Genomic DNA, 12,091 nt, shown 5'->3' with positions numbered 1-12,091 from the left:
CCAGATTTTAGTAAACCTACAACATTGCTTTTGAATACTGCTATTGCAACCTGCTTTCACAGTAGTCCACCATGTATTCAGTTGTCAACATCTTTAAAAAAATTCAAACAGCTGTTTTGAATTACTGTTTTCTACAGAAAATTACTGGCAGCCTTATTGTAATTTATGGCTTTTTAGGATAAAAAAGCAGAGGAAGATGGAGTCATTTTAAGGGTTAGATAGCTGAAATCTCAAAAAGCAGGAACAAGGATCAAGAAGTTGAAACCAGTTCTGGGACAAATTTGGAGTGTTCTCACCACAGAGGGCCATGAAGTGACACTACTTTCCCTACTGTACAGGGAGTTTACATTGTTCAGCTGTTTCCCTGTCTAAAAGAGCTCATTTGCAATGTATTGTACAAAGAAAATCCCCATTAGATGCGTGTTGCACTTTTCTCCATCATTGCCTTCAAGGTCTTAGGGGACTATAGGATTTTTGTCCAATACGCATGCCTGGGACTAAACAGATTTGGATTCAGTGCAGCTCCAGCTGGTATTTTTCTTCCTCTATTTAAAGTATATTAATTTGAATCAGTTGGGCACATCAACAAAATTAGTAAGCTGGATAGCGAGAATGTGTTTCTTATTTTAGCTCCATCCTTGCCTCCCACCGGTCGTTACTGGACCGGCAGCCTCTTCCGTGTGATCCTGCTGTGAGCCAACAGTCATTAGCAATGGCAGCACTGTACCCAAGAGTGGAATTGCAATGCAATGCAGAGCATCTTCTGGAAACTGATGCTTGAGAAAGTAGCACATGCCCATGCTCAATAAGTGGCATTTCTCTTACTAAGAATTAATTTTAAAAAATTTTGTATGAACTCTACCCAAATGGTAGTTGATTAGCCTGTGGCTATGTCATGGGAAGCACAGGGCTGTCTCAGGCCTGCCACTGCTGCGCTGTTCCTGTGCTCAAGGCTTGGAGAACTCCTGAGGATCTCTGCAGCTGAGTGGGCTGCAAGAAATCAGGGCAGGATGTGACCTGGGAGCATTTTAGGCACTGACACGAGTGATCAGTTTAAACATTGGCCCTTAATAATTATCCTGGAAGAGCAGCAGCCAAACAAATCTGCTTTTATGTTTTTCCTTCATTACTAGGTAAAAAAAGAGAAGAATGGTTCAAAGCCTGAAGAAAGAACTGAACATCACAAACCAACCCTTCCATCAGCTGTAAGGGCACATGGCAAAAGGACGCCAGCATTCCTGCAACATGCTTTTAAACCTACAGCTTTGGGCATTTCAGAAAGCATTCAAAATTAGTTAGGACAGCAAACTAGATTTTACACCAATTACAAGGTAAACCTTGGGCAAACAAGAAAATGAAGAAGAGATCCAGCTAATGCATCTTCCTGTGACGTAACACAGTATCGCTATGGCAACAATCAGGTTAACATGCTAAGAACAATACCAGAGCACTAAAGACTGGCATTTTTACAGGGACTTTCACAATCAGAATAGAAAACCAGATACAAGCGTCTTTTCATTCCTTAGGGATAGCTGACACTGACAAAACACACCCTATACAATCCTCTTACTAGGAATTCTGATGAGGTATTTTGATTTTTTCCTACTGCACATTTGATTTATGGATAGGTTGGAAATAAAGTTTTCGATACAGCTTTCAAAACCCTACATGAATTGTGACCTGAAGTCTCTCATCAGTCTGCAATAGGATGTAGACTATTAAGTCCCATTTTCAAGTCATTTAGGTATTAAGCTAAGTAACTCAAGACCTCTTGAAAATCTTGACTTATATTAGTTCATATGCCAAAAAGCTAAGATTAGCTAGCACTATATTACATGCTAGTTTCTGAAAAATAACAGGCATTGTAATCTTTGAAAATGCAAACATTTCACACTTACCGAAATCTAAAGGCTTATAAAATACAAACATGGCCAAGTAGGAAAATATGTAATTACTAAAACCTCAATCCTTTCTTTTAGTGATGATATTTACTTACTTCATTATAACAGAGTTGTTTAAATTTGTCTGGTTAAGATTAGAGAGCTTTCTAAAGATAGATGTTTTTCCACACTCTTCTCCAAGTGGGACACTTTTCAAGGCACCAGATTAAAATAGAAAAACAATGATTGGGATAAATAAAGCACATCAGTTTTGGTCTGTTTTTTTTTTTCTCCTATTGTCCACTACCAATGCTTTTTCACTTCCACACTTCTACCTCAAGAGAGTTTTTTTTTTAAATTGCTACAATTCCACATGTGATCCCTAAATAATTTGAAGATACAAAACTTGGTCTGAAATAATTTAACTTTTATGAGCAGCTTTGTTGGGATACTGACAGAAGATGAGGCAATCAAAATGCGTCCTTTAAGATGGGCCTCTTTCACTCTCCCTGGAAGATAGACGCCTCTAGGCATAGTGCCACAAGGATTGTTTTAATTACCTAAGACTTGAGTTAACAAAAAACTAGAGATGTTTAAGAAAAAGCCATGAGATCTACTGATCCAACCCCAACCACAGGTATATCTAGTTACTGAGGGATAGCTTGTAGATAAAGCTTTTGTTCAATTGAACTATATGGAATAATTTGGTTTGTCTTATTTTGTTAGACTTGAGAAAAATGCTCAATTTCTTTAAAGGTCTTTCAGTTAGACTGATGAGTAGGTTATTTGTTCTCATAAACAGACAATGCTGTGAGCAAGGCAGAATAATGGTGTGTATGCATATGTAAATAGAGGAACACACTCTGAGTGTAAAACTAACTCAACTTCAAGTAGAATCTTACCTTTGTATCAGTAGAGAAGCACTTGTTATACTTTGAAAGTTGAACTTGGTACAAAAGTATTAACTTTTATTTTAAGTTAGAGAATCTTTTTCAAGGAGTAGAAAACATTATTACCCACTTTTGTTGAAAGGAGAAACAACATCTTTCTGATAGAAGAATAAGGTGAAAATAAATGCCTCTGCTGTGCAACTTGGAGTCAGGGCAATACTGCTCACGTACAGGAGCTGGATTTTCCTAATACCTGGCCTGGGTAGGCAAGCATAAGCGATATGAATTATTGGAAAGTAGTTTCTGTTCAGTTGGATTATGACTGATTTAGTTGATGTCACCCTTTTCTCTTGCACAGAATTGCTCTGTGCTACTGAGCAAGCCCAATTAGACCTCTGAAATCCACAAGTACAAGCTTGTTGTGGTGAGCGTATTTCTAATGAATCATCCTAAATTCAAGTGCACTATCATAAACTAGATGGACTTATTTTCTTACATTGATGATACCAGAATCTTAAACACTATTTCCAGGAAACTTACCTTCTTTTTGGAATCTCAAATAGTATTTTTCTTAAATGAAAAGGGGTTAACTGAGGACATTCTATACAGATATTTCTTGACACCTGACCATTTCTCTAACACATCCTCTCTCATTACATCAGGTACAAGTCTGCAATGATTTTCATATAAAGTGACACATTTGAGACCGAGCATTGTCAGGGTGAAGGGTGACCTGCAGAGACTCAGACTGGCTGGCCAAGGGCCATTATGCAGAGGTGACGATTAACATTGTAAGACCTTTAGCTATGGTCAAAGCCAGTGCCAGTGCACACCAGGAAGTACAAAGAGATGGACTGGCACATGCTCAGTTTCAGGGAAAACAGACAGTCTCCTCTCTAGGTTTGTTCAGATCAGGTCTCATCTGCCTTTGCACAATGTTATTCCAGCTGGCAGAAGAGATACCAAGACACAGTGCACTGGACCTGTGCACTGGATGCATCTTACATCTGGTTTTATATTTGGGTTTGCACTTGCAAAGGAAGTCACTGCTCCATTTCGAATCATCCAATAGCGTTTGCCTCATTTTTTCTGGGACCTAATATTTTTAGAGATACTTAGGTATCTCTATATCTTAGTTTCCATGTGTAAATCAACCTTCAGTACACAGAAAAAATGGCAACAATGAACTACATGGCAACATGGTTTAATTTTTTAACAGATTTATGAACAATTATTTACAGAAAATTCTACATGAGATCAATTATATCTGTTCCTTCATTACTATTCCACAAGTTTGAGTGACTATTGGTGTTAGTAAATATTCAAGAACAAGCTCTGCAGAACCCATATATTGTTAAGCATTGGATAAGACAAAATGGTGCCCTCCATATAGTTATGATATTTATTTCACAAACTGGTTTTTGATCGTCAGTTATTCTGAGTTGTGATTAAGTCCACATAGATTTACTGCACCTTACAATCATCTTTTTGCTCATCTTGCTCAGGTAGTCCTTGTTCATTTAGAGAATTTTTGGCTTTGTGCATCATACGACTCTCCCTAGTATTATCAGAGACAGTTTTTGTAGATTGCTTATATGGGCAAAGTGGTGACCTTGAAGTAGATTTTGTTGGTGGAAAAGCTGTTACTGCTTGGGACCGCTGTTCAACATTTACCTGTAACACACACAAAAAGTCCTATTTTACTGGTAATGGAAAACCATATTAGCTTTCTGCAGCAGGTCAAAAGACTAAATATTTGGAATTTGCAAAAAACCATATATACATATTGAAAACAGAAAAATATTTTGAAGACATTTATCACTTTGGATATACAACACAGTGAGACTTGATAACAATTGTTTTGGTGTGGTGTAAGATGGAATATCTGCTACACAGCTGGCAAGCTATTTGCTAGGAGCAGAAAAAAGCTAAACCAGGAACAGACAGTACTCTTCATCTGTTTATTAAGGTACCAGGTATTGTGTACTGAGATCTGTATGTCATTTTTCCTGTACATATTCTGCAACATAAAACATAGTTGTCACTCTTTTTGCTGACATCTGGACAGAAACCATTGCTTTCATGTTTTAACTGATGAGCAGTCAAAGCACTCAATTTAAATTCTACATTAAATTCACATAGGAAAGTGAATAAATTTGCATATGAAAATGACAGGGCACATTTTAAACACCATGAGAAATTCGCAGCATAAACTGGGTGTCTGAAATGAAGTACATATAAGTACTTGTCAAAGAGAAGGAAACAAGGATTATTTCACTTTTAAAATAAGACACACGATTTACTGTATTAATATAAAAAGCATGAAACAACAGGTTTTGATGGTTTCAACAAATTATGAAATTATGAGTAATTCCTCCAGAAATTCCCAGATGTACATCACCTTGGTATAAAACAAACACATATATCCAGCAATGTCAAACAGAGAAGGGCACAAATTCCTAGACCTGATGACTTCCGCATATTTACACTTGAGGGAAAAAAAAACCCAACGCTGAAATCTTAATTTTGCCTGTATAGTGGAAGGTAAGGAGTAGCCTGTCCTTAGACCTAGACAATACAAGCTTAGGCAAAGAGGAGGACTGTTTGGGATATCCCTCCCCCAGTTAAATTAAAAACAATTTATTACTGATTACTTGTTATTTGCCATAACCTTGACTATGGTCAGCGAGAACCTACAAGTTTACACCATGCTGGCAGGTGATTACGACAACTTTCTGCAGCCAAGGCTTCCTTTCTTTTTTGCACTACTGAGTTTCTTTACAAGCAACACCCTCCCTTTGTTTCTAAAGTTACAGGAAAACATACATAAATGAGTGTAAATAAAATTTATTGGCATCACTTAATGAAACGGTAATAAAACACAGACCTCCAGGCAATGTCTGTAAGCAGCAGCAAATTTTGGCAAATAGGGTAATTAACCCTTGAAACAACATAAACAAATTCAATGAATTCACACTCTTTTCAAAATACAGATTTCCTATTGCTATAGCTCAAAACAAATTATGGCTCTGACCTGACTTGTCTTCCCAATGGTACTTTCTGGCCTCAAAACCTGTACATCCGCTAAACTCTGTAGCTCTTGCCTTTACTTACTTTTGGTATCTTGCCAACATACATTATGTGCTAACACAAAATAGCTGCAATTTATAAAAAAACAAACCAACAAAACTAATACTCTTGCTTTATGGCTTCACATTTGGCTGTGCGGCAGATTCCACTTATTCCCAAAAGAATGCTTTTGTGTAACCTGGCAAACTGGAAGAATTTTTATCTATGGGCATATTTCTATGTAGCTCTTATGTAAAGAAGTATCACTATATAATAACTATTCTCAAATTCTTATTGCTCAGCTTGAGATAGTATGGTTAAAAACTTTGGAGATTTCAGACAACAAAAGGTCTATTTCCATCCTAAAGCTGAAACATTTTTCTCTATCTGCAAAGCATTTGCATCAGTTTAGGAAGAATGCCTTATTCTGATGTACTACGAAACATTTAGCAGTGTATCATATTAGTGAGAACACTTCGGTTACTAAACTTTTCTTAGTAAAAATCAGCTTTCAAAACCTAACTCTGTAGTATTTATTTGTTCTGATAACCTTAAAATCTGGTAAGCACTAACATTAAGTCTAGTTTCTTTACCATCTAAATGTTCCCTACTTACATGTTTAACAGTCTCTCAAATATCTATAGTTATTTTATAGCATCTTGAATCTGGAATTCCAAGAAAAGTTGTTAGAAGAAAACTTTAAGCCTCAACTCAAGACTCCCAGAGGTTAATTCTTTTGCTGTTTACTTTTTCTGAAACCTAAGAAACCACAGTATAAGGAATACCAGCTCTTTAATATCCCTTATAAGAAATTGAAAATATACCTGCATTTAATTTACATTTCTTAATGGGTTTCCCTCTGAAGTCACAAATTACATCACAGGGACAATTTGCAGATTGCTAGCACGGTCAAAACCTCTGTCATGCTTTAGTAATTCAGGATTTATGATCTTATCTTCACTGTATTGCTGAGAAATGTAAAGAACAGTGATACGTCCACAAACTTACTTGGCAAGATGAATACATTTACTGAAAGTATTAGTTTTCCCCATGGCTTTAATACCCAGATAATTTTTTTTAAACTTACCTTTTGTGGTTTGCTGCCACCAGCTGTTGAACAGGAGCGTTCACCAGGATTATTTGGTCTGCATTTTTGTACATCTTGTGTAGGCAAAGGCAATTGCTCACTTGGGGAAGCCAGTTGGGGACTGGTTCTTAGATTTAGAGTTGTTCTGCGTAAAATATAAGGGCTAACCTTTCCAGTGGGGATATCAGCAAACCCTGAAAAATAAACAACTTCTATTAAAAACAGCTAAATAAATTACACTTTCTCAAATGGATCTTCTCTTTTTTTCAGAACAGGGATAAAAATAGCTGATTAAAATAAATAATTTGTTCTGTTGAAGAAAACAGATTAAAAAGATTGCTGAACAGATCTCATGTATTCCAAAATTCATATGCAAGCCCTGGAAACTGTAGACAAGGTACAACAGTGATTCTATAGCAAAGTGTTTGGTCTTTTTCTTTACAGGTACATTATTATCTGGAGAATAATTTCAGTCTGAAAACATGTACTGGTCTTACTAGAATTCAATCAGAACACAATACCATGGCATGACATTCTTGATTTTTCATATTTTTCTCTACATAGAACTACAGTGTTATAGATTGTCTATTATATCTCTATTTAGCCTAGAAGTCAAACAGTAACTGGCACATATGTCCTCAAAACAGGCATGCTTCCAGAAAAATAATAATCATAGAATCATAGAATGGTTTGGGTTGGAAGGGACCTCAAAGACCATCTAGTTCCAACCCCCCTGCTGCAGGCAGGGACACCCTCCACTAGACCACGTTGCCCAAAGCCTCATCCAACCTGGTCTTAAACACTTCCAGGGATGGGGCATCCACAATGTCTCTGGGCAAGAAAATGAAAGACTTAGAAATCTTGACTTCTGGGAGTGATCACTGAAGTTGAGGTGATTCGTTATCTCTATGTAATGATTCTGTAATGATTGCAATTGCATTTATTATAAAGGAATACTTAATAGATAGTTGAACACACAATGTATTTTTCAAGCCCTGATTTGTGCAATCTTCTCAGTTATTTTCTGCTACAGTGAACCCTTATATGGAATATCAGGCTACCTAATTTCATTGCATTCATAGCAGAATGAAACTGAACTCCCATGAAGATGTTAATATATTACTGCCGCGGGCAAGACAGTTACGACTCAGGGAATTTTAATCGATTTAATGTATTGCCAATTAGCACACTTTTAATTACTGATTCTGGAATTGAAAGAAATAAAAGCACACAAATAAGCAAACACTTGGGGAAAACACCTCGGCTTCCCTCCAGACACCTCTCGTCCCCAGTTTCTGGTCTCCAATTGCCTTACCGCACATTATACTCAGTCCCTTCTGTGGGGTGACAGGCGTGCAGGACATGGAGTCAGATTCTGCTCCTTGTTTTTAACTCAGTTGCTCAAGCACAGAGGAACCCACCAACTGTAGTCTCTTTGGGGTCATACCTCCTCCTCAGTCTCCTCTCAGCCCCCCTTGGGCTAGCACCACCACCCTCAGCCCCATAACCTGCTCAGTATGACACTTTGCTTCAGCATTAGTCCCGTCCCTCCAGCCCTGCCATTGTTTTTCCCTCATCTTAGTATTTACCACCCTTTTTTACTCACATTTTCACAGAGACGTAACAAACACCTCTGACTGGTTCCATTTTGGCACATAGTTTTGTCCTTCAGAGGCAGCTGGAACCAGCCATGTCCAGCACAGGACAGCCCTCACCACCAACCACTTGCCAGTCAGACCCCACATAGCTATTAACCAGCTCTTTCATCTTGTAAGGAGTAATACTGAAGGAAACATGGGGCTATGGAGGGAGGAACCATGACTCCATCACAGCACAGTACTCTAGCACTCCCAACTTGTGGCCTTTAAGATTAGATTCACTCTACACCTATTCTCCTGTAAGGTTCAGTGAATGGTTTAAATAATGCTTTTCAATTACTAGAGCAAGTCTTTTGTCAGCAAAACTTTGTTGCTGTTACATATCATATGCTTAGCCTTTAATACAAGCATCATGAGCAACTACCAAGTTGTGACTGCCAGGACCATTTAACTCTTAGGCAAAATGGTAGTTATTAAACCAACACAAACGTATTATGCTGGCCTAACACCACAGCTCCACAAACACTAACTTGGCAGTAACTGGCACATCTCCCATTGACTACTTTTCACCTTCCATCATTGTCACCAAGAATACTTGCATAGTCATCTACTAACCCAGAGTAAAACTAATTCAGCAAAAGAAAAGAGAAAAACACACCTGCTACACTCAGAGAACATTTGCCTTTATAAAACACTATAAATACCTTCTGGAAGACCATCTGGCTCATCGTTTGTGTTCTCCTGACCCAGCAGATTTTGACAGATGTCATCCTTCCTTTTTTTTTTGGATGAATTCTCTGGCACAGGGGATCTTGGTTCTCCATTATCCTTCCTGTTGTCTTCGTATCTCCGCCTTTTACTTGAAAGCTTAGTAGTATCTTCATCTGACCTCATCTCTTCGACAGACTGATTGCTCACTGTTAAGGAGTTACCTGAATTCAGCAAAGGAGTGCTGACAGCATCACTTGTTGGCTGTTTCAGCTGAGCACTCAACAAACTAACTTGTGTTTTTAGCATCTCATTTGCTTCCTCTAGTTTATAATATTTAACAATTAGAGAGCAGTATTTCTCCAAGTTCTCATTTGCTTCTCTGGTTTTCACTTCTGTAGATTCCTGTAATTCTTCCAGTTTTAACTTAATTTCTTCTGTAATGGCATTCTCATCAGCACCTTTCAAAGTAAAATATCGTTATTCATATAATTGACTTAAAAAAATAGATGTATATATAAGAATTTATAATGCAATGGTCATACATCTTTTAATTAATTATACATGTTCTATAACTGTGCAACTATAAAAAAATAAGTGTCAGAGTATAACAAAATCAATAATATCTTAGATATAATAATGTATTTGCTAAATAGAGAACAAATATGCAAAATTTGAAGAGAATCCTTGGCCAACACATGGGCAAACGTTTTCCCTGTCGTGTCCCTGAACACTCAAGTTTGTACTCCTAACTTCTTTCAAGTATCATTTACAATACAGTGCATCACATGAGATGAGCTGAAATATAGTGAACAAAGCATGAGAGTGAGAGGGGAAAACTTGCTGGAAAATGATAAAAGAAGTACGTAAGCTTTTGTTATTATGAAAAACATTCCCTTTCCTCCTTAAGTTACTTTTAACCACAAAAATCTAATATTTCAAATATATATTCATAATCCAGACTTGCCTCTGATACTTTAAGAGAAAGAAGGTGAACTAGATTTTCAAAACGTTTGACAGATTTGCAGTCGTACTTATTTTATACTAGTTAAGAATCATGCTCTGTATTAGAGCTGCTTATGCAAATGGGCATTTCAGGGAAAAAGAAAGTTTTACAAACTAATGCACTGCTAAGAAATCATTAAGACAATCTAGATTCAGTTACCTTCTTTCTTAAACTTTGACATAGCTAGATTTCTCTTCTCTAATAGTTCGTCACGTTCAACTAGTTGCTTCTGCAACATTTCCTTTTCCTGTTCCATCTGCTTACAGGATTTCATCCACAGCTGCACTTTACTGTGGGCAAATTCATTTTCCTTCTTCAGTTGAACTATAATGTTGATATTTTCAGCCTACAAAGTAAGAAATGTAGTTATTACACCAGAAACATAATTCTTCCATTTAAACATTACAGTGTCAAACGTTTTGACTATATTAGCTGTAGAGCATGGTTGTAATGTATACTTGTTTGCTTGTTTCCATACAACCTCATTATAGCAGCTCCTTTACTGCAGGAAACATGAAAGTCCTCTTACTAGACGGGTACATACAGGTGATTAACTCAGCAGTAAAACATGAATTCAAATACCAATAAGGAAGACTTATTCTTTTCAGTTATACCAACAAATTATGAATGTTCAGACTAGCATCCTACCTATGAGAAGGCTGTATGAACTCTGAGACAGTACTCTTTTTTCCACCTGTTGCCACTTCATTGATGTGGCATAAGAAAGTGCTGCTTTCCAGGTAACAAATCTCAAACCAATACTCTAAAATTTAAAGTGCACTCTCCTAGTCTGAGTCTCCTTTCTTCTTCTTTTTTATCCCTAATACATCTTATTACCACAGAGGCAAGATAATCCAGGCCTGCTTTATGCTTTAAATTCCAGCTCAAATATACTATTCTGAGCAGCAGCAGATCATTCCTTTCCACCCACTTCCACTCTCCTGGGCTTCTCCCTGCTGGTCTGGTACCGACCCGTATGCAAATACCACACAGGGAGCACATCTGGAAGCCCTGTATGCTACATTTCCAGTACCATGGGTACTGTTTGCTGTCACTGGCACATATCCTATAGTACTACATCATCGGACTGCTGGTATTAAACAAATTAACACCACAGTGGAGGGCCCTATGGAATAAAGAACTGTTGAGCACAATGAACATATTGCAATTCAGTGTTTACTTGCAAGTAAATTGAATTGATTATGTTTCTTCAAGAGGGCATTTAGAGATATACTCATTGCCAAAGCGGGAGTAGAGAATTGGAGCCAGCAATCACATACAGAAGGACAAAAAAAAAGTAGATGAGAAAAATGCAAGGGAAAATTAATACAGAAATTTAGTTACACGGACAGTTAAACTCCACCTGTGCTACTAGAAAGCAAACCAAGCACATCTAGAACTGTTCCCAGCTGTCAGTTGTTCACAGTATGTGGAGCTCATTCTATCATCACTGAGAACAGTTCTGTCATTTAGAGAATTATACTAGTTAATTGCAATGAGAATTCTATATAAAATGGAATTGATAAACTCTAAAGAATCAAGAGCAATGTATCAAAACTAAAGCTTAAGACAGAACATGGTATCCTTTGTCATCAAAGTCATTTACAAACAGAAAAGAGAAGCACTGCAAAGTCTCTGAGTGTATTCTAACCACGTCATAACCCAGTTGCAATGTTCAGCATAGAGAATAGACTGCTGTGTTTAGCATCACAAACCAATTCCAGGTGATCTCATTCATGGCATATATAACAAAATTTTTCTAATGTAGATCAATAGTAACAATTTTTCCTCCGTGCTCCATATTCTTATTAATGAAACAAAGACTGTATCAAAGTCAAGCCAAAACTCTGGAG

The 12,091-nt window shown here is 37.2% G+C and overlaps 1 protein-coding gene across 2 annotated transcripts in view; it reads right to left on the bottom strand.

Annotated features, from left to right (window-relative positions):
- Nucleotides 1-3,947: 3,947 nt before the first annotated feature.
- Nucleotides 3,948-12,091, bottom strand: part of CENPF (centromere protein F) — a 43,147-nt gene continuing 35,003 nt past the window's right edge. The window contains exons 17-20 of one of the 2 annotated variants that reach the window (XM_075749249.1): nt 10,398-10,584; nt 9,229-9,693; nt 6,927-7,135; nt 3,948-4,444 (exon numbers count right to left, since the gene is read on the bottom strand). In XM_075749249.1, the coding sequence (XP_075605364.1) occupies nt 4,235-4,444; nt 6,927-7,135; nt 9,229-9,693; nt 10,398-10,584 (1,071 nt within the window). In that variant the 3' untranslated portion in view covers nt 3,948-4,234. Of the gene's footprint in view, nt 4,445-6,926; nt 7,136-9,080; nt 9,694-10,397; nt 10,585-12,091 lie in introns of those variants that run through there. The other variant, XM_075749248.1, reaches the window with a different exon arrangement.

The sequence above is a fragment of the Balearica regulorum genome, chromosome 3 (assembly GCF_011004875.1).
Source record: "Balearica regulorum gibbericeps isolate bBalReg1 chromosome 3, bBalReg1.pri, whole genome shotgun sequence".
Lineage (NCBI taxonomy): Eukaryota > Metazoa > Chordata > Aves > Gruiformes > Gruidae > Balearica > Balearica regulorum.
Note: the sequence above shows the minus strand (reverse complement) of the source record. Positions and strands in the feature narration are given on the sequence as shown.